Raw genomic sequence first — 21,153 nt, 5'->3', positions numbered from 1 at the left:
GATTATATGTTATGTGAAACATACTGTTGGATGTCAACTCCCCCAAAACCATAAAACTTACTTTAATGGCACCACGTGACCATTTATGGCCAGTGAGCCTATCTGTCGCGGCTGTGGATGATTTTACGATCTAATTCATAGACAAACCCCCCATTCATTTGGCACCCAAATGTCATGCAGCCGGAACTGGGCTAATAAAGTTTACAGCTCTAAACTTAAATAGATTCCCTGAGAAAGCCCAGCTCGAGCTGCGGCGCACTGCCTCTCCAGCCAGTAATTGGTCAGCACGGTTTAAGCCCAGCGCACGAGGGTGAGTACAGTAACCTCAATATTTCTGCCTGTTGATTTTCTGCAGAACTTAAGATTGTGTGACTCTGGTTTAAAAAGGGAGATTCTACAAGGGGGCAAATGCGAAATAACGCTGGGAGTTACAGAAGTTACGATTATTAATGAAAAATACAACGGAGTTCACAAAAAGGTCGCTCATCAGCTAGACACGCTCTCTCTCTCTCTCTCTCTCTCTCTCACACACACACACACACACACACACACACACATATATATATATATATATATATATATATATATATATATATATATATATATATATACACACATTTCGAAACTGTTCATTTTTCTGATACACAGAACAGAAACTGTGGCGTATGAAAACGTTCCAGTACAAAGTTTATTATCATTTTTTTTTATTTCCAGTCATTCTTAAAAACATTTACAAAAGCGGATCACAACGAGGCCGAACATTCAGGCAAGAAGACTTCAGGATAAAGTTTCACAAACAAGTCAAGCTCAGACTGTTGTGAACAAGAGCTTACAGAAATTCGTGCAAATAAAGATACGAAGGCACAGCTAAAATAGACTGGGCCGGAGCCCTGGTCGGTCACGTATTCACAACTCACAACAATTACAGTACAAGGTAGGTAGTATTTCTGGTCATAGAGGAATAGAAACTGGGGTTTTTCAGCTTAGAGCAATTAAACAATATTATATGTTTCATGTTTAATAGCATCCTACATTAAGCGAATACATACATACGTACATACATACAAATGAGCAACAGACTGTTTTTTTTTTTATTTATTAAGCAAGTTCTTCACTTTTCAATCAGAATGCAGCACATAACTTTTCAGACGGTTTTTTACGGTTTCAACTTCAGGCGATGTCTTTTCTTCAGAACAGTAAATAAGTTAACATATACCTCAATTTGTTTTACATTAAGCCCCGACAATTTTACAGAAAGCTGGTCTACTCACACAAGCATTATTACCACGCGATCAAAAAGAGGAAATGGCACGAGTGCCTGTAGGCTCTGCTCCGGCAGAGCTCGTGGAAAGTCTCGCGCACTGGATGGGGGAGAAAAAAAATCCTCTCACGCTTCCAGTACCTTTTTTTTGTTTGAAGTGCACAAAAATTTAGGGACGGTACCCGCCTCCCGCTGCGGCCATGCTCATGCTTTTGAGCTTATTGTCTTTCTTCCACTTCATCCTCCGATTCTGAAACCAGATTTTGATCTGTCTCTCCGACAGACACAAGGTGTGCGCTATTTCGATTCTCCGCCTGCGGGTCAGGTACCTATTGAAGTGAAACTCCTTCTCCAGCTCCAGGGTCTGGTAGCGCGTGTAGGCTGTCCTGGCTCGTTTGCCCTCCGGTCCGGCCATACTGTCTGGTACACAAAATTTCACGCTTACAATAATATACTACGACGCACGCACACACACACACAGAGTACAGAATTTCGAAACCATTTTAATATGCAATTTCTGTATGTAGACATTGTTAATAAATACTGGCGTAATTTAAATGTGACCAAATAAATTTTGACAGGCATTCCTTAAGAGTAAAAGAATATAATTGAAGAATAATATAATATATTTGAAAAAATAACGTGCAATGTTATGGCGGCACCTTTTCCTCTCTGAAAACTGGAACAATATTTGTCGGATTTAGCCCCCACTTGCCTAAAATTGGAAGTTCTACATTGCAAACAGAAACGCAGCATAAATGCATAAAAATACAGTAAGATAAACAAACATTCGATTTCTCGACTATACACGAATATCGCGCGTGCACGCCCCTGGTCAACGTGCTAAATTCGACTGTTTCAACAGTCACCCAGTTTCACTGCAGCGCACACATATAAACCCACCCACGGAAAGATGGACAGAAGAACAGACAGACGCACCCAGATATAATATCAATGGCAAATAACGCGCATGAAACAGGGTTTACCGTGACTTATGTGAAGCTTTCTCATCCACGGATATATCTGGGGTTGGATAGCCTCAGTGAGGTCCTGTGAAGTTGTCCGCGCGCTGCCCGCCGGCTTGTCCGTTCCAGAGACCTGCGAGGCGGGGACAACTTCCCTGCTCAGCCGCGCGCCGCCGTTGTTTGAACTAGAGGAGGAGGAGGTGGCGGGGCTGGATACTGAATTTTTAACAGCGCGGACAGTTTCGCTGACCGGAGAGCTGGCGACAGAGGCGCAAGGTAACGGGTCAGGTTGAGGCGAGTGAGTCGCCGCAGCCGGCTGGTCGAACCTGCTGGATTCGGCGGAGGCAGCCGTTGAGCTGGGCGTGTAGCCGGGCGCTCGCTCAGTGACACCGAAGTGCTCGGAGGCAGACCGACCGACACTGAGATCCATCCCGTTGAAGCCATAGCCGTACCTACTGGAATGCATTCCGGAGGTATCCCGGTACTGCTCGGTCGTCGAACTGTGATCTCCATAGTTATGTAACTGGTAGTCCGCGCCATTTGGATAGCGACCGCAGAATGAGTTTACAAAATAAGAGCTCATTTGTTGATAATAATTACGCGGTTGTGATTACTTAGAGAAAATAATATGTGTGCTTGATTTGTGGCTCTTGATGGTTTTGTGCGTCTATAGCACCCCTGCACAATTTATGATGAATTATGGAAATGACTGGGACATGTACTTGATTCCCTCCTACGTAGGCACCCAAATATGGGGTACGACTTGGAATCACGTGCTTTTGTTGTCCAGTCGTAAATCCTGCTTGATGACCTCCAGAGGTAAACTCGTGCACAAACAGGGGAGGCTGGGAGGATGCTCGTGCTGGCGGCGCGTGCTTTGGAAGGGCGCCCCTGGCCCCGGTGCCTGCTTAGTTGTCGAAGTGCGCCACACACTGGAGACGGAGTGGAACTGCGGGAGTAGTTTCAGTCGGGGAGACGTCGGGGTCGAACAGAGGTTAATAGACACATCGCGGTAAAAATGCATCGCTCCGCAGGTACCGCAAGAAGCGCACGACAAGGACTCGAGCTCAAACAACAATTATCCAAATCTGAATAAGAACGACTGGAATTAATCGATGGTTCTTCTCAAAATTAAAGGTTTATGTGTAGCTGATATGACCGAACTATTTTCATTTCAAGTAAAAAAACTTGTGAAAACCTAGTTATTTAGCTACTTCTTTAACGTAAATATGTCAGGCATTATTTGGGCAAGCATAATTACTGCAGGAATTTTACAGTTTTTGATTAGCTCATTAAAATGGTTGAAATTTAATTGCATCAATAACAACGCAGGGGACAGGTCTTAATGAAATATATTAGGACTAAAAAGCTGAAATATTAAGCAGCAGGTGGTTCGTTTGCAGATACTCGTATTATGCGACCTCAATATAGCATATCTGAGTATAGTGTTGTATATTTAAACAATATTTCGAAAAGTGCTGCTCGTTTTAACTGACACGGGGAAAGCACCCCGAGTGTGTACAGGTAATGTGCAGCAGGAGTTCATTAATCGTTTACAACTGATTCGGCGTTCAAATTAATCTAGACAATAAACGGACATAAATACCAGTATGAGATTTAATATATACATTTGACGTGGTTCGCAGGAACTTAACTGATAACAAAATAAATTCAGGAAAATATATTGCCTTAAAGGTGGCAACATATCAGGTTTAAATTAGGTTAATCAATAAAGATGTATTTTGTATTTGTGAATACACATTTTTATTTATAGTTATACTGTGGGAGTGAGTGGGGAGCAAGCATTTAATTGTACTAGCTAAAATCTGGCGTTAAAGAACTCGAATCTTGACATTTTTCATGAACACACTAAATTTTAATGCACTCGGTTTTAAGAAAAAAAAATTATAAATGGCAATAATTATTGTAGATAATGTGTTTTAATAAATTGTTTTACTTAAGGACTGGGGTCATGGCAGACAATATAGCCTTCGCCCTGTACAGCAGATTCTTCACAGGCTCGGTGGGGGAAGCGATGCCGAGCAGCTTTGTTCAACTGTCAGGAACAACATCGCTTACACCCAAAATTATCCTGATTTTGTCTTCCCAGAATTATACCCAAAATTCGCTTCTCCTGCTTTCCCTTTCACGCGCCGTCCCAGAAACTTTGCGTTTAAGAATCCGTTAAACGGTAGCAGCGTTGGTGTGTAGCAACGGTAAGGTATTCAAATGTTTATATAAACGTCTCGCAGAAGCTTTCCGTTTGGAGTCTGGAGTCAGTTTGTCGGCTACGTTTCCCGTCACCTCAGAACAATGAACTTGGAATAACTTTGGGGTACGATATAACGGCAGCAAATACGTGTTAGGCTATATATTATTATTCCGTCATAAAATGTAACTTTATTTACATATGCATGGTTTTCATTTTCCTTCTTCTTCGTCCTCCTGTTCTTTTTCTTCTTCTTCTCATTATTATTTTATTATTATTACAAAACATGTATTATAATAATAATAATTATAATAATAATAATAATAATTATTATTAATATTATTACTAGTGGTAGTAGTGGTAGGACGTCTATTTGTTGTGACTGTTGCTGTAGCAGCGCTTGAATCCTCAAATTGTTATTGTCGTAGCTTTAAGGATACGAAATGGAAATCTTCATTGACTGACACGTAGGAGGCGGTTATTTCCGTTGGGAGTTGTTGGGTACTTGTTTGGTTAGCACTCGAGTTGGCGCTGCCCTGTGAAGCGGAATGGCTCTCGGCCGCGCGGCCTTTTCGGGCGCCCGGGCTTCCACAGGGCGGAAAACGAGCAGCGCGGGGTACCTTCAGGCGTTAGAGTGCTGAATGCGGAAAATTATGTCGGTGGATTGTACACTCCGCCAGACAAATGGAAATGACATACAAATCTGTGCCTGGATGTGTCAAACGGTGTCTTTCCGGTTAGAGAGGGTCGCTACCCGGTCGCGAGTAGGGAATAGGAAAGACGTGAAATTTCTTCCATGAACGGAAAACAGTGATTTTATCCAGTATTTGTCTGGCTGTGACAGTATGTGGTCGCGAGATATTTGAGTCTATTTTGGCCCAGGGCCAAAAACAGTAAAGTAAGCGTCGTCTTACCCCACGTGCCTCTGGCGCCAGTATAAACACTTCCATTCTATATGCACATGCGATTCAGCATTGTGTGTGTGTGTGTGTGCGTGAGAGAGAGAGAGAGGGAGAGAGTGTGTGTGTGTGTGTGTGTGTGTGTGTGAGAGAGAGAGAGAGGGAGAGAGTGTGTGTGTGTGTGTGTGTGTGTGTGAGAGAGAGAGAGAGAGAGAGAGAGTCTGTGTGTGTGTGGAAGGGGGTTAGAGGAGAAAGCGGTAATGGACCCCAAATGCAAACAGCTGCTGAATATGCTTTTCAAAAGCAATAGAACATAATTATCTTACACAGACAGCCTAATAAAATGCCACACAACGCGAAGAGCCCTTGGCAGGCTAGAGGCTGATATGAAAATTATGTTTAATTTTATCATTATTAATTCTTATTATAATAGTCATTTTTCATGCGGTGCTTAGCTTCATTTTGCGGAAGCCTTGTAAAAAACAAATCATAAACAGAAAATGCTTCGTGGTAAATCCCTGTTGGACTCAGATGTGCTCTGTTGGAGTTGGATTAATACCGGATATCTGCGTAATCGCATAAGGGTAGATGCGGAGAGGCGTCTATACCGCCTGATCCCTCGTGCTTGACCGTTAATTTTTAAAACTAATTTCCTCACGTGCTCAGTAGTTCAGTTTTATCCGAGGCGAGTAAAGACCCCCTCGGAAATAACGGAACCGCGAAGCCCGAAAACCTCAGATTTAAAAGAATCGGTCGCTATTATTCAGTCATTCGGATTATTTAGTATTATTACTGCTATTGATAATAATAATAATAATAATAATAATAATGATATTATTCTTATTATTATTGGACTACAAGATAATTATGAGAAGATATTTAAGAAGATTATTATTTGTTATTATTCTTTATTTCAAACATGATTCATATGTTTTGATTTCCTAATTCGACTGAAAAATAACGGCTCCTCTTGGTGAGGAACTGAAGATAGTTCCATGTGACGTACAATCCAGCATAACACATAACACCATCGATAGACATCCAATTTAAAACTATTATCAACGACAGACAGAACATTAAACACATGATATATGATATGAATGATAATTACCATTATTATTTTAAGCAATATAACTATTATGGATGTTTTTAATATTTATTCTTTTATTATTATAATTATTATTATTGCGATTTTAAACAGTTCCACATATTTTATTAACATAAATCCTGCGTTAATTAACCATAAAGTAGCCAGAATTATTTTTTATGGATATTGCCGTTCAACATCCTTGCAAACCAAAAACAATAAGAGAGAGACAGACAACAGCATTCTCTGATATTGTAACAGAAAGGACAAAAAAAACAAGACTTTGAACTGGGAGAATTCGATTACATTACTGTTACTGCATTTCATTGAGTCCTTTATCAATGTGATGTGTGGTAATGGAATATCAGGCTAATACAAACAAAGACCTGCTCAAATAAGTAAGATTTAGCCGAGATGCGAAGCGCCACAGTATGTGAGTTCACTGCATGGCGATTTAAAACCAGAAGAACAGACTAGAGGTTGTTATTTTGCAGATGCCGACTCATTACTGCGCATTACTTTTCAGCGCCACAAGGTGGCGACATTGAACGACAAACTAAGCGGGCGCCGGAAGCGACTTTTTCCTTCATGACAACACATTCTCACTCTGGCAGAACAGAAAATGGCGCTCATCACATCATACAATTTTTAAATAACACAAAACCAACAGCAGCACACAATATCTGCAGCTGAGTACATTGATATATTGAAATTGAAAGCTGCTTCTCTCTCTCTCTGCATGTGTGTGTGTGTGTGTGCGTGCGTGCGACTGCGTCTGTGTGTGTGTGTCTGTGTGTTTGTAATTGTAATTACGTAAATCATTTAACATTATAAGCATATTAAAATAATATTGAACTAAAACCTGAAACTGACCAGCCTTCAGGATTTGTATGCATGTAAACCACAAAAAAAGCAATCAAGTCTTTGACACAGATAAATTATCAACAAAACAGTTTTGCCAGTGTACACATTAAATACTGTAGACACGTTTCTGTGGCTGAAAGTTGCGTATAATAATTGTCAACCACTCCAATCATACTTGTAATTCATGGCTCCTAATTAACTTAGAAACATAACGCAATTAGTATAAGTTATCCGCAGGCTTACCTTTACGAAGGGAGCTGGGATGGCGCGCGGTGCGACTGACAGGTGCGCGCGGGGAGGGTCCGCTTCTGGGGGGTACGAAATGCATCCCCGGATGAATCCACCTTGTCTTCTCCGAATCCTGCCGATGCTTAGAATCCATTCACAGTGCCACGCGGTCCGCGGTGGGTGTCTTTTGCTCCAGCTCGAGAGATCTTGTTTGCTTTGCGTTTCGAAACAATCCGTCCACATTGTACCTCGCGGTAAAACAAAGAGTGACGCCGGGAGATCCGAGGCAACGGAAGAACGGAGAGCAGAATGCAGCTCTATTCTCTAAAGGGAAATTATATGTAAAAAGTTCATGTTCACGGCTACAATCCACATGACCAGTCGCGACCAATGGAGAGGCGAAGCGCCTCGTAAAGTTGTATTGCAAAGTTGTAAATTTTCATACAGCACAGCGGATTTATGGCTGTGAGCGCGAGGGGGCAGGTCAGGGCCAGGCGCCATTTTACCTGAAGGACGAACGCAGAGTGCTAAATGAGCTGAAGAGATACATTATACCGACCGAAGCCTGTGTCTCGGACATCAGCGATAATGAACGCATTTAATCTGAGCAGCACGCGGTCAGCGTTCCCACCTCGGTGCCAATAGGTTCTCGCGTGACAGCGCTTCACCTGGGGGTTTAGTCGCGGCTTCTGTTAGCAATGTGTAATTTCATGTTTTTCAGAATTTGTTTTTTTCCGACTGATTCGTGATAATGAATTGTTCAGATTTTCTATTGTGTGACATTTGTGCATTTTTTCTGAGTAGGTCTGTGGTGTTTATATGAATAAACATTAGCAAAGAAATTAGTCTTTAAAAGTATTAGTTAGCAGTTACTTTTCCAGTAATAGGGATTGGGTTAATTATTAATTTCAATATTAGAATTTAGCCAACTGACGCTTTTGATGCTGTTTTTGCTCTAATATAAAACAAGCAAATCAAATAAAAAAGCTTTAAATATAATGGCTCGGATGTGTTTATTCGTTCACTTGTACTACAAAATATCGTATAATACCATATAAATTGTCGGATTGATTGAACTAGGCTATTTTTACAGACACAATCAGACATAAGCCCCTAATACGAAGGAAACTGAACGCACACCTATAATGCTCATAATATCACATTTAAATCAAACATCTTTGCCTGTTACAAGTAAACATACATACGCGCGAAGCACACACTTCTGAAACATATACAATAAATACCGAGAAACGTCATAACAAACACAACAAGCTTACAGTGCACATTGTAAAACACACCAACGTTTGCCTACATCTTACTTGAAGGTTATTTTTTAAACATAATTTTCACAAAAAAATATGTGAGGTAGGCCGATTCTTGCACATCACACATTTGGATGTAATTAAGCATGCGTATACGCCAGAACACAGCGACTTGCGACTTTTTTTATTAAAAATATTTGCTATAATTTACATGCTGACCATTTTCACGATTAAGACACTTTACAAAAAACAGAGAGCCACTAAGAGTCAGAGTTTGTTTGGCCTCAACTGTCAGCAAATAATTCAAGGTAGGGTTTGGCAGTTTTTGTTTTTATTTATGTTTTTATTCGTTTCGCTCTACCACGAATGTGTTTCAATTTTCACTAAAAACCCTAATCCCAGTGTTTTGTGCACGCGACAAGAGACGTCGCACAGCCTTAATTCCGAGATTCGAAGAAATAGTTATGGATAAAATGAATTAGGGCTGACAGCGAATCCTCCGATAGGTAGTTTGTGTTTTTCTTCTTTTATTTTCGTTCCAGGAATGTTGGGTAACACAATTTATATGGCGGTTTTTAAATGTTTTTAACTACTGTATTTAAAAATATATAAATAAAAATATAAATAGGTAGCGTACTGATGCCCCAATGACGGTGCTACACTGAAGGGAGTTTCCAATGAGCTTCAAAAGTTCAGGCTAACAAGATTGCGGGCGAATACTCCTTCACCAGAACTTAAATTGTAATTACAATTGTAATTAAACTGATCCATATTTTAAGTAAGATCCAGTACCCAAATGACTCATTTTACATGAATGGGCATAGCTTATTTGACCGTAGGCGCATCCACGATGTCGTCTGCCTGAGCGTCTAACTCTGTGTCCTTCTCCTTCTCCTTCTCATCCGCAGAGGCGGCGACGGCGGAATCGGGACCGGAACCGGGACCGGGACCGTCGGCCTTGTGGTCTTTCTTCCACTTCATCCTCCGGTTCTGAAACCAGATCTTGATCTGGCGCTCCGTCAGGCACAGCGCGTGCGCTATCTCGATGCGCCTCCTGCGGGTCAGGTACCGGTTGAAGTGGAACTCCTTCTCCAGCTCGAGCGTCTGGTACCGCGAGTACGTCTGGCGACCTCGCTTCCTCTCCGGATCTGCACAAGTAAAAAAAAAAAAAAAAACATGGCGCCCAAATTGTCCAGGGTGAACGACATCCACGGAATTAGGGAAACAAGGAGATACCCTCTCCCTCCGCCACGGTGCATTTCGAAACACGAAGTCACAGAGCCGAACGAAACGACAAAGTAGCCTGTCAATATTTCCAAAAGTGTAGCTTACAAACCAACGAGGTAGCCTACGCATTGACAGCTAAACTCAGTAGGCTAATCACGCTCCTGTTTGAGAGAAATGGCAATAAACATGTTTTCCACTGACTGCAACGGTCTATAACTTTTTTTATTAGCCCTGAACATATTTTTGGCGGTGGTTGGGGGGTGGAGGGGTGCTCAGTTTAAAAATATTCGCCGTCCATTTACAATGTACACACGAGAAAATATTTAGACGAGAAAATATTTTCGACGTACATAATGAACTCATACTACAGGCTACATATGCCAAGCACGGAGAAATTTTTTTTTTTAAACCAATGTTTGCTTACACGACGCGGATTTTAACGAATGTCATGTCAAATTCATTTGGTTATTATTATTATTATTACATGCAGGCGATTTTAATCAGTTTAAATCGTACAGAGGAGTAGTATGCTCCTTGCTATTACATTATAGGCAACAAACTGGCCGTTTCTGCATAGTTGTGCAGGACACAGGGTTGTCAGAAGCGCGCAAAAACACTGCGGCTAACTTAAAAGCAGCGGAAGTCTAATTAATTTATGGCCGTGGAACTCATTACTCCCACAGTAAAAGTTTTATGATTCGCCATGGGTTCGCAGCGTAGAGCCAGTGACGGAAGCATTTAGCCTGCTGCGTCGGCAGAGCGAGCAGCAGTCACACCCTCGCGCAGTCCGGAGCATACCTGAAGAGCGCATCCACGGATATAGCCGGAGATGTTCGTCCGTGGGCGAGCCGAGGTCGCCGGCTCCCACCGCCCCGGAGACGCCCCTGGGCAGGTCACTGCAGAGGAGGTTCTGGTCGAAAGAGCCGCAGGGCAGGTCGTAGGCATCCGCGCCTGCTCTGTACCCGGGGCTGAAAACAGGATGACTCTGGTAGGCTGCATTACTGACGCTGTAAAGTCCGGGCAGAGACGGGTGAAAGGCGGTTGGTCCCGGTCTGTACGCGGCTCTCTCCGGGCACGGCGCCCTGTCTGCGGCGCTCTGAAAAGCAGAACTGCCCGTCGTACACTTGCTAAAAAGTCCATTCACATAATAAGAAGAACTCATAATTTTTTTCCCAGTGATTTGTTGGCCCAGAGTCTTCAGTGTCGTTTTTACGAGGCGCGTGATGAATGACAGCATTACACCCCAGATTTACGCCATACCCCATTTTCCCAAGAACAAGGAGAATTTTCTCACGTGATTACGCCCCGTGACCCAATGGAGCCAATCACTGATAGACCTATCATTACAGCAGGGAAGAGCAGAGCGCACGCACAAGCATGCACACACACACACGCACACACACACACACACTACGTATTAACAAACACACACACCTAACAAAATAAAGGTAAGTGAAATTAATAGTGAAATGTTCATCAGAGTCGGCCCCCACATATGCTGGATTTCATCGAGTCAATTGGCTGAGGAAACACACACATGCACGCACGTACGTACACACACGCAGTTTCTTTTCTAGCTGACTAGGTAAAAAATAAAATATTCTAATTGGTTGAATTTTGATTATGCTGAGTTTAAGATTCAGATATGTTTGGTGTTTTGTATATATATATTTAGATATTTTTAACGTGGATGTACATCCATTTACCCTGCCCCAATATCCCCGTCTGTAAAAAAAAAAAAACGCAGTATAGTGTGAAATCCACGAGCGTCCTGACTCGCTCAGTTTTACACTGCCCTCATAAATTCCCTAAACATATTTCTAAATAAATATTTACTGAGATGATTCTTTGTGTAATGTATCGGAATATAAAGCGTGACATGGCGGCACATCCCGCGAGACCAGATGAGAAAAGGCTCAGGCGGCGGTGTTTGTTGATCGGTCTTCGCCATAAAACTGAAACTGAAAGAGGGAATCATTATTGCCAAGATTATAGCTACTCCCATCAACGTTTAACATAAAGTTTAAATTAACACAGTCAATTGGAGAATCTTAGGCGAAATGATTTCATTTCCGAAAATCGAATTGTAGCGTATATGTATTCTCTCTCTCAGTCACACACACACACACACACACACACACACACACGCACACACACACGTGTGGGTGTGTGTGACAGAAGGGGGAGAATGCATATAGGCCGCAATTCGATTATATAGCCTATACTGAATGAAACAATAGCCTTTATATTCAGTTTTAATAAGACGTTTAATTTATTGATGCAATGCACATCATATCTCTGCATATCTCTGAACCTCATTCATAAAAAGTCGTCATTCTCAAATATGTTCGGTCTCTACGTCATACATGGATTTGATCTTTGCGTGGCCGTCCTTATTAGAAAACTGACTAGTTTGTAAATAAAATGTTTAATTACGTCCTGTTTTTTTTGGGAGCACACAAAAACACATATATCGACGGACAGACAGAAACACACACACACACACGGATGAAAATGTTGGATGTGTAGCAGTTTTAAGCATATCTGTAGGCGCATGCACAACAAGCACATCGTTTTAGACCAAATTCGTAAAACGTTAATGGTTTTATTATTTAGTTTACACTTTCATTAGTCTATAGCTTCATTGTCGCTTTATACGTTCGATTTGAAAAATAATTTATTTTAAAGATTATTATGACGGCATGGCTTCCGTGCTTATTTTTGCAAATATAATAAAGACAGACGTGACAATGAGGCGTCAGTTAGTGGGCAAATTCCAGATTATTACTTCACCATTTAAAAAAAAAAAAATTCTGTTATTTTTACGAAGCAGGTTTAGTAGCAATAATATTTTATTAGGCCTACAACCATAATACTGGAACCAAGAACATTCTTTATATTCCTGCAGTATTTATGAATAGGCCTATGTTCGGACGAAATATCAAACGCTTATTTAATCTTGTGATAGCCGTTTTTGTTAGAAAACTGACTTGTTCGAAAACTACATTTTTAATAATGTCATACTTGTTTTGAAACACAAACACACACACACACACACATACACACACGGATGACACTGCTGGATGTACTAAGCATATCTGTATGCGCATGCAAAACAAGAATGTCGTTTTTAGACTTAATTCGTGAAGAGAAGTCAATGCGTTTATTGTTTTGTTTTACATTATTTTTTTATTACCTTGCAGCTTTATTAACTCTTCATAAATGTCTCGACAAATAATTTATTTTAAAGATTATGTGACGATATGTCTGCGAAAAGCCTGACTTATTTTGGCATTTTTACTTATTTGCTACACTAAAGACACATTTGACAACGAGGCGCCAGTAAGCGGACAAAGGCTAGATTATTGCTTCTAAATACTGATCTATTATTTTGTTATTCTGGTATTTTTAAGAAGTAGGTCTAGTAACAGTATAATTTATTAGGCCTACAACCATAATACTGGAATCGAAAGCATTATACCCCGATAGTGTTCACAGTTTCAACAATCAGACTTTCATTTAAATTACAATAATACTTTTTAGTGGAAGTAGGCCTCCATGATCGCAAACTGTACTAACAGCAAGTAAATAAATTAATGTAAACGAGTTTGTACGAGAAAGCTGTTGGAGCTCGTGCGGCAATGAGAAGGACACAGATTTGTTCTTTAAATAACCATGGTTTACATGAAAAAAAAATACCACGGTTTAGATAATTTCTATACATTTGTAACCCATGTACGGCGTCATCACAACAATGCAACATTTGAAACTTTATATCGAATAAGATCAGAAATCAACGGTGAAAAACGTTCTGAAATGTGTAATGCAGGCCCAGATAAGATTTTAATTGGAAATAACAGCGGGAACTTGCGGCCCAAATGTTTGTCCACAGATATAGTACCGTTGTTTTTGTTTTTTTGTTAGCAAAATTGCACTACTAACGAAACCTATGTTTTCCTGCTGGTGGAGCAGGACTGCCATCTACTGGCGAGTGCCTGCACCAGCAAGGCGAAATAAAAGCCGTGCTGACGTGGATGCTGTTCTTGCAAAACTGGAATTTTCTCGGGAAATACATGAAATTGCCTGTCTTTCGGTCTGTCTATTACACTAGATGTTAAGACTGTTGCGCCTGAGAGCGTATAACGGGGTCTGGTACGTTCTGTCGAATATATTTATCTAACAGAACTATGATTGATGCTAAAAAAATATATTAAATCCGAATTAAAATGGCACACGTTAACATAAAAATTAAAATCGCACAAACACATAAATAGTTTTATGATTTTTTAAAAAGAACTGCAAAATATAGTAAGATAAGCAGATTAAAATACACATACGCACACACCCACAGACACACACACACACACACACGGAATTCATTTAACTGGAGATGAGCAGACAGATGTGTAGAGCGCCCAAGATAAACGGATCAAACCAGAATACAGTATATAATGAGATATGTCGTAAAATCAAATAAACACCTCATCTGGAGAAACTAGATTATTAAATTGTTGTACTTTAAAAGACATTTCTGCACATAAGTGTTTGTTAGATTGTGAATTTGTGTATAAGTAACATGTTTAGTGCATCATTCTCAATTATCTCGAAATTATATTTAGGCTATCGCATTTATCAAGCGTCGGAAGGGCAAGAGAATTACATCATATATTTGTCCCAGATCTGGTATAAATACCCGTAACCAGGGCAAGGAAATCTAACCATTTCCCCCCTAATCACATTATGTTTATATTTTAAAATGGCATCGCTATAAGGGAACTGTTCTCGAGGCTAATTTTACAGGTACAACAAAGGCAGCTCGCGACGGCCGCGAGGCAGTGAGCGCCGGAGAAGACTCCAATAAAGGAAACGCTTTTAGCCGTCCCCTTTGTGCGCAAGAACAAGCCCTGGTAGAGAAACAAACGGGGGGCTCGGTTCTGGAAACCGCCTAATTGTGTCTGGACGGCCATAAACTAATTAAAAGTGGAATTCCAGACAGAGCTGTAGACCTCGCGTTTTATTGCACTGTCTCCGGAAGGCCCTTTGAAGCTTAGTCCATCTGTGGCATTGCGCGTCACAACAACAACCTCGCTGGGAAAAAAAAACTGGCGTACAGGCCAACTTCGACTACCAATGTGCGCAGGCGTCCAAATGCCTAGATCGATAATATGTGCAGTTTCTGAAGGACACCGGGTGGTACATATGCTCGCATACATGTGTGCTGGCTCTATGTGTGTGGTGGCGATGGTCGGCCACTGCTGCTTAGATTGGCGGCTGGTTGCCGATATTTATAGAAATATGTAGCTGTGCCATTTTATTTCCGGCTTCAGCTGTCAGGCTTTCAACGTCTCTCTTGTGTTGCGTCCTCGCGCCTTTCAGCTCTTTGCACCCCATAAACGGTTATGGCGGTAATTGTCTTTTATGGCTGTATACAGCCAAGGGCCTCCTCTGCCAACGGCATCTGTGAGCCGCATCGCAACCTGTCTGTGCAGAAACCAAACAGGCCGATTCCCTTCCAGCAAAAATCCCGGAGGATTTTCGAATACTAATTGAATTTGAATAACTAATATAAAACCCCTGTGTGTGTGTGTGTGTGTGTGTGTGTGTGAGAGAGAGAGAGAGAGAGAGAGAGACTCACAAATTTCTCACTGTTTATAAAACAAGGTGGTATCTCGATCTTAAAAATAACTAGTGTTTGCACCACTCCTCTATTATAACTAACAAAGCGTTTAACATCAAAATGAAGTTATGGTAAAATAGACTTTGTAAAGTGTTTGGTTTGCTATTGCGGATTAGTCTACGTGACCGCTAAAATACGTCTTCTAGTAACTGGCGAATAAATGAAAAGAGGAAGTCTTAGTGAAACAGCAATGCAATCTCATCCAAGAAAAACCGTCATTTTAACGTTCGCTTTTTTAACATAAATAATTTGAAAACGACTACATGCTCGGAGCGCATTTCCGCGCAAAATACAGGCCCGAACGGTCCGTCCGCAGTTTGAGGCAAAACATTTTCACAGGTATTTCAGTCATTTTTATTATTTAAATAACGTACAAACTCAATTTCAGAACAGACTGGTCATCTGACCACGAGGTATTAATCACATTAAATGAACAGTGCTTTCTCTTCTTTAACAAAAAAAAAAATGCCCGCCTTCAGAGTTTAAGCTCATGAAATTCACAAATAATAATCGTAACTGTAGATTTACACGTTAATAGTTCGTGTAAGCCGCATTCTGTGGGCTAACAATTACAATTACGTGTATTTGGCAGCTACAAATTTCTAATACATGTAGGTAGTTGTGAGACAGTATCTGCAGTAAATATATGCATACTGTCACATGGTTTCAAATACGTAGTCAGTCTAATAAGATGTTGCATTTCAAGAGGTCGTTGAAGCTCATGCACCCGATTTTAGTAATGGTTTCCTTTTACCTTCCAGTCCGAGACTGTATTGCGTCTTTAAACGATGTCCATCTGAGCAAGAAGTATTATTACATCCCAAACGACCCTGAGGTACACATAAACTACAAAACAAATAAACACATTGCTACATTTCTAATCTACGAAGTCCAGTCACAAGCTAGCATTTGGGCCTATTCATAAACGCCGCAAGTATGGCGGCAAACCTAGACCAGATGATTTACACACTTTTAAAACAGAAATGAACGAACATTTTTGTACAGACTGCAAATTTGTGCAATACAAGGTAGTTTCGTATGAGGAGGAAACACACATTAGATTGACGAACAGACAAGAACATGCGGTCGTAGCACGGATTCCTATACTTTTTGAAACCAGCCAAGACATTTTAAGATTGAGAGAGAGAGAGAGAGAGAAAGAGCTAAACGCAAATTCACATTTGGTTAAGAATTAGAGTAGTCCAACGCCTTTTCTTTCTTACTTACGTTAATTATATTTCCATAGCCTATATATATTTATTTTATTTCACATGATTCAATCGTCTTTCTGTCCATCTTTGCTTGTTTTTTTCATCTTCATTCGCCGGTTCTGAAACCAGATCTTGACTTGCCTTTCCGTGAGATTTAGGAGTCTCGCCACTTCGTATCTGCGGTCTCTCGTGAGGTACATGTTAAAAAGGAACTCCTTCTCCAGCTCCAGGATCTGGTGCTTGGAGTAGGGACAGCGCTTTTTCCTTGTGGAGCTCGCGTGCAGCCAGTTGGACACCGGGTTATCTGAAAGAAAGGTGTCGGGTATGTGAGCAAGGTTCAGTGCCCAAATCCTATAAATCCTATTAATCGCATTAATAACTCTTTATAATAAATAAATAAATATATAAATAAATAAATAAATAAATAAAACATAAGTGTGTCAACGCACACAAACATGTCTCTGCTGCCGGCTTGTGTTCACGTGGAAACATGCAGGCCTTTTTTGTAGCTCCCTTAAACATGTATCTGAATCTCCTGGAAATGTCCTGCAGCGGTATGCTGCTATTTCACGCGAGTAAAGAAATAAAACAGCTACCGTCTCAAACGGGCTGCGGCACGGGAGGGTTACAGCCTCCTGCTGGCTTCCGGGGTGCCGGGGAGGGCGGAGGTGGCTGCACTTACTCGGGTCGGCTTCTGCCTTCTTCTGGACGGACGCGCTCTCTGCGGCGGGTTGCGAGAGGGAGGACGGGCTGGACACCGCGCTCTTGTCCACCGGGGGCGATCCGCTGGCGAAATCGGACAGGAGCAGGGTCGTGCTCTCCGCTCCGCCACCGGCCAAGATCTCCGGTTTAACGGCACAATGCTGGCTCGACGGTATTCCAGTCAGGGGCAGCGATCCAGCGAAAGGCTCCAGTAACCATGACTGCATATACCTTCCTTCAGAGTCCCCTGCGGTAGCCTGTGGATTCGCGTACGGGTGGTACACTGACGACACACCGCTCGGAGGCTGGGTAGGCACGGCGCCCCAGGACGCGCTGAACGCGGAGGGTTTGGTCTGGAAAGTGCAGGTTCCGAACTCAGAGTGTTCTGGGAGCGCGGTCGGCCGCGCGCTCTGCAGCCCAGCACCGGCGGGGTATCGAGGAGCTGAGCAGTACTCGGCGTCCGCGAGGACAAGGGAGTCCACGTAGTAACTACTCAGTGTTCCTGGCGCCGACATGGCAAACGCACGTTCGCATACACGCGCGCACACACAAACACACAAACACGCGCACACAGGCACTGTACTATCGCCACAAAATAACAATCTGTAGAAATCAAGTGGCAACTTGCCCCGACAAAGAACTACAGTCAGCTAATAAGTTGAACGTTGCCTGCCATTCGATTGGGTGACATGCGCACGTGATCCCCAAGACAGAACAATACGGAATAAATCAGTCTGTTCACTATTAAATGGCTACCGTTTCCCCTTCTAACGTTTTACAACAGGGCCATGTATTTTTTTATGCATACAAATATTACTTTATATGTAGAGCGAACTTGATTGTGAACAATGGGAGAATTGTAATATTGGGGAGACGTGCGCTTACACCACCGGGCCAGCGGGCTCACGGGTTTCTTATTCTCTGAATAAATTATGGCTGAAAGTATGTGGAAAAAACGTTTCACGGGACGAAGTTACACACGGTTTCAGCGCCAAAACTGCCAACTGCTGCATTCTAAATGTAGCTAATGTTGCAATTTCTTATGATTAAACATTGCAAAGAGATTTACATTTATAGCTAGGAAAGTTACGACGTGGCCTACTGCGGAAAATAAGGTAACAGTGATATAAAACTGAATCTGAAGCCTTTCTGATTAACCTAAACCCCTTGGTTGCAGCAAAATTAAAATCTCCTCCGATTGACAAAATTCGCTACTTTGAAATGCTTTTGCACCGCTGAATTATCCGCGCCGATTAATCCAACCGGCGACGGAAGTCCAACAGCCGGCAGAACTCACAACAGAAAATATAAGAACCACGAAAAGCAAAATGATTAAACCTGTATAATTAACCGCTCTAACTTACCCACAGCCTTAACAAATACATAAATTCATCCATTAATCTGCTCATCAAATGCACAAAGCCATTTAAGAAATGGTAGTATAGGCAGTAGCCTATATTTAGCTAAATAAATGGGTCATGTCATTATTATTATTATTGCTATTTTGTTGTTTTCATCATTATAAAAATGGCCAGGGCTATTTTTCCATCGCAATGGGACTCATCTGGATAAATTATATAAAATAATAATTATTATTCTAGCGTTAGATTATTGTACGTGTGTGTGGGCATTCAAGTACTCCTGTTATGTCTTTTATAATTATTAAAACACATATATAAGCACTTTAAAATCTAACATAATAATAATAATAATAATAATAATAATAATAAATGGTTAATAATAATAATAATAATAATAATAATAATAATAAATGGTTAATAACAATAATAATAATAATACAGAATGGATTTTACCATAGCACTAATCTAACTAACACGAAACTAACATTAATCAGTGGAAAAACATCATCAATAAAAAGAAAAAGAAATGAAAATAAAACTGCTGTTGCAGATGTTAGCCCAGGTAGGTGCATTCGTTATTTTCACTTTTTCATATTTTCGGAGGCATGCATTTGAATTTCAGTTATACAACAGTCACACCATATTTAAATATTGACAAATTATGGCGATGCATTAATGGTCCGCTAATGTGTCGTTGAAAATATACAATAACCCACAATACCTGGAAGAGATACATGGTTTTATTATTTTGTGTTATTTTAATGCCAATGTCATATTCCTATAATTCCATTCATTTTTACACATTCATAATGCGCAAACACGCGCACGCACACATTCATATGCACAGACACGACACACATATTCTCGTGTGTGTGAATTAACAACCCTGGAAATCTGAAAAATTCTGTGAAAACTATGCCAATGTGCCAAAACAGTAAAAACAGAGAAAGACACGCCAAGCCCTCAAAACTTCTATGAAAAGTATTTATTTCTTATAAATGCCTAGGAGTCGTATTTTAAAAGAGCTATAAAATCTAACTTTCTCCATTTGAAGAGTCCTGCGCCAAGTACTACGCTTGTAATTTCATATACCCAAAATTGCTAGAGGTTATAATTTTAACATTAACCAAACATTAAATAAATACATACATTTGTTTTAAATTGGGAAAGCATTGCTTATTTATTGTTAAAAACACTTTCAGACTGTTTATACGAATGACCAAGACTAAGGGGTTGGTAGATCAGTAAATTCAATGTTTTCGCACTGATCCCATGGTAAGTAATATTTTATATTGAGCCTGAGTCTGTATTTTACTTTGTAGACCACCAGTGCAATATAAAACGTTTTTGAACTGGAGGCTAACGTCAGACCGGGCTAGCCTGCAGCCTCCCTGTGCTACTTTTATTGGCGTGTAATAAATGTAACCCAGAAACTGGACCCTTAAGAGTCCGCGCAATTCGATTCCAATGTTTTTACTTTTGAACATATATTTTTAAATGAATGAAACCCAGTGGTAATTCCGAATAGCACATTATCGATGTTAAATCTGCATCGGCTAATTCCCTGTTTCTTTCTCGTCGTGTTATCGGTGCGATATACGGATGAGGTAATGCAGTTTTTTTTTTTTGGTTTTTAAAAAAAATGTATATTGACACCAGCCGTCTTCAGAAACGCTTCGGGTCATCCTGCACCGTAGGCCGGTTCTTTGGCTGTAAAATGAAGCGGATAGGTTATGGCCGGACCCTCAGTTTACCGCAGGGGCTATTCAGTTCTTTTTTTCCGCAGATAACAGCCAGTCTGTAGGATCTAAATATCCCCATAAAGCTCGTGCTTCCTTTGTGTTTATTTTATTGAGCAGCGGCCGCATCCGGCTCTCCACCGGCGCGCCACTGAGGTCGCTGTTGCGCGCGCAGCTGCAGTCAGACTGCATTGATCGTAACCGAGGCCTTGCCCCCCGTCCCTGCCTAAAAGAGACACATTTTTACCTCATTCCAAGTCCACCCCCTCCTACCCCCCACCCCAAGACAGACAGATAGACAGACAGGCACACACACACACACACACACACACACACACACACACACACACTCTTCCCTTTTAAAAGTAAGTGTAAACTCTACCGAAGCTCATTGCAAGCAAGCACATAAAGACCCCTAAATAAACAGTTCCTCGTTCTCGGTGTTGCGATGAATTTAACTG

The 21,153-nt window shown here is 41.2% G+C and overlaps 4 protein-coding genes and 1 long non-coding RNA gene across 5 annotated transcripts in view; 1 reads left to right on the top strand and 4 right to left on the bottom strand.

Annotated features, from left to right (window-relative positions):
• The window catches only part of hoxa3a (homeobox A3a), a 35,528-nt gene extending 27,095 nt beyond the window's left edge, over positions 1-8,433 (bottom strand). Inside the window, exon 1 of the mRNA XM_035429971.1 lies at positions 7,529-8,433. The gene's annotated coding sequence lies outside the window, so the exon portion shown is untranslated. The remainder of the gene's footprint in view (positions 1-7,528) is intronic.
• Positions 260-10,203, top strand: LOC118233899. Its single transcript, XR_004766585.1, has 2 exons — positions 260-310; positions 9,684-10,203. It is a non-coding gene; the product is annotated as an uncharacterized LOC118233899 (long non-coding RNA).
• On the bottom strand, positions 669-4,668 carry hoxa5a (homeobox A5a). The gene is made up of 2 exons (XM_035429980.1): positions 2,248-4,668; positions 669-1,681 (listed from the first exon to the last, which is right to left on the bottom strand). The coding sequence occupies exons 1-2, from the start codon at positions 2,807-2,809 to the stop codon at positions 1,431-1,433; spliced, it is 813 nt and encodes a 270-aa protein (XP_035285871.1). The 5' UTR covers positions 2,810-4,668; the 3' UTR covers positions 669-1,430.
• LOC118233897 (homeobox protein Hox-A7-like) lies at positions 8,510-11,264 on the bottom strand. Its single transcript, XM_035429981.1, has 2 exons — positions 10,801-11,264; positions 8,510-9,923 (listed from the first exon to the last, which is right to left on the bottom strand). Exons 1-2 carry the CDS (start codon positions 11,237-11,239, stop codon positions 9,601-9,603), a joined length of 762 nt encoding a protein of 253 aa, XP_035285872.1. The 5' UTR covers positions 11,240-11,264; the 3' UTR covers positions 8,510-9,600.
• A 4,755-nt stretch (positions 11,265-16,019) lies between these two features.
• hoxa9a (homeobox A9a) lies at positions 16,020-19,192 on the bottom strand. The gene is made up of 2 exons (XM_035427867.1): positions 17,573-19,192; positions 16,020-17,194 (listed from the first exon to the last, which is right to left on the bottom strand). The coding sequence occupies exons 1-2, from the start codon at positions 18,105-18,107 to the stop codon at positions 16,956-16,958; spliced, it is 774 nt and encodes a 257-aa protein (XP_035283758.1). The 5' UTR covers positions 18,108-19,192; the 3' UTR covers positions 16,020-16,955.
• Positions 19,193-21,153: the final 1,961 nt, after the last annotated feature.

This window comes from Anguilla anguilla, chromosome 8, assembly GCF_013347855.1.
Source record: "Anguilla anguilla isolate fAngAng1 chromosome 8, fAngAng1.pri, whole genome shotgun sequence".
Lineage (NCBI taxonomy): Eukaryota > Metazoa > Chordata > Actinopteri > Anguilliformes > Anguillidae > Anguilla > Anguilla anguilla.
This window is presented reverse-complemented; position numbering and strand designations above follow the sequence as displayed.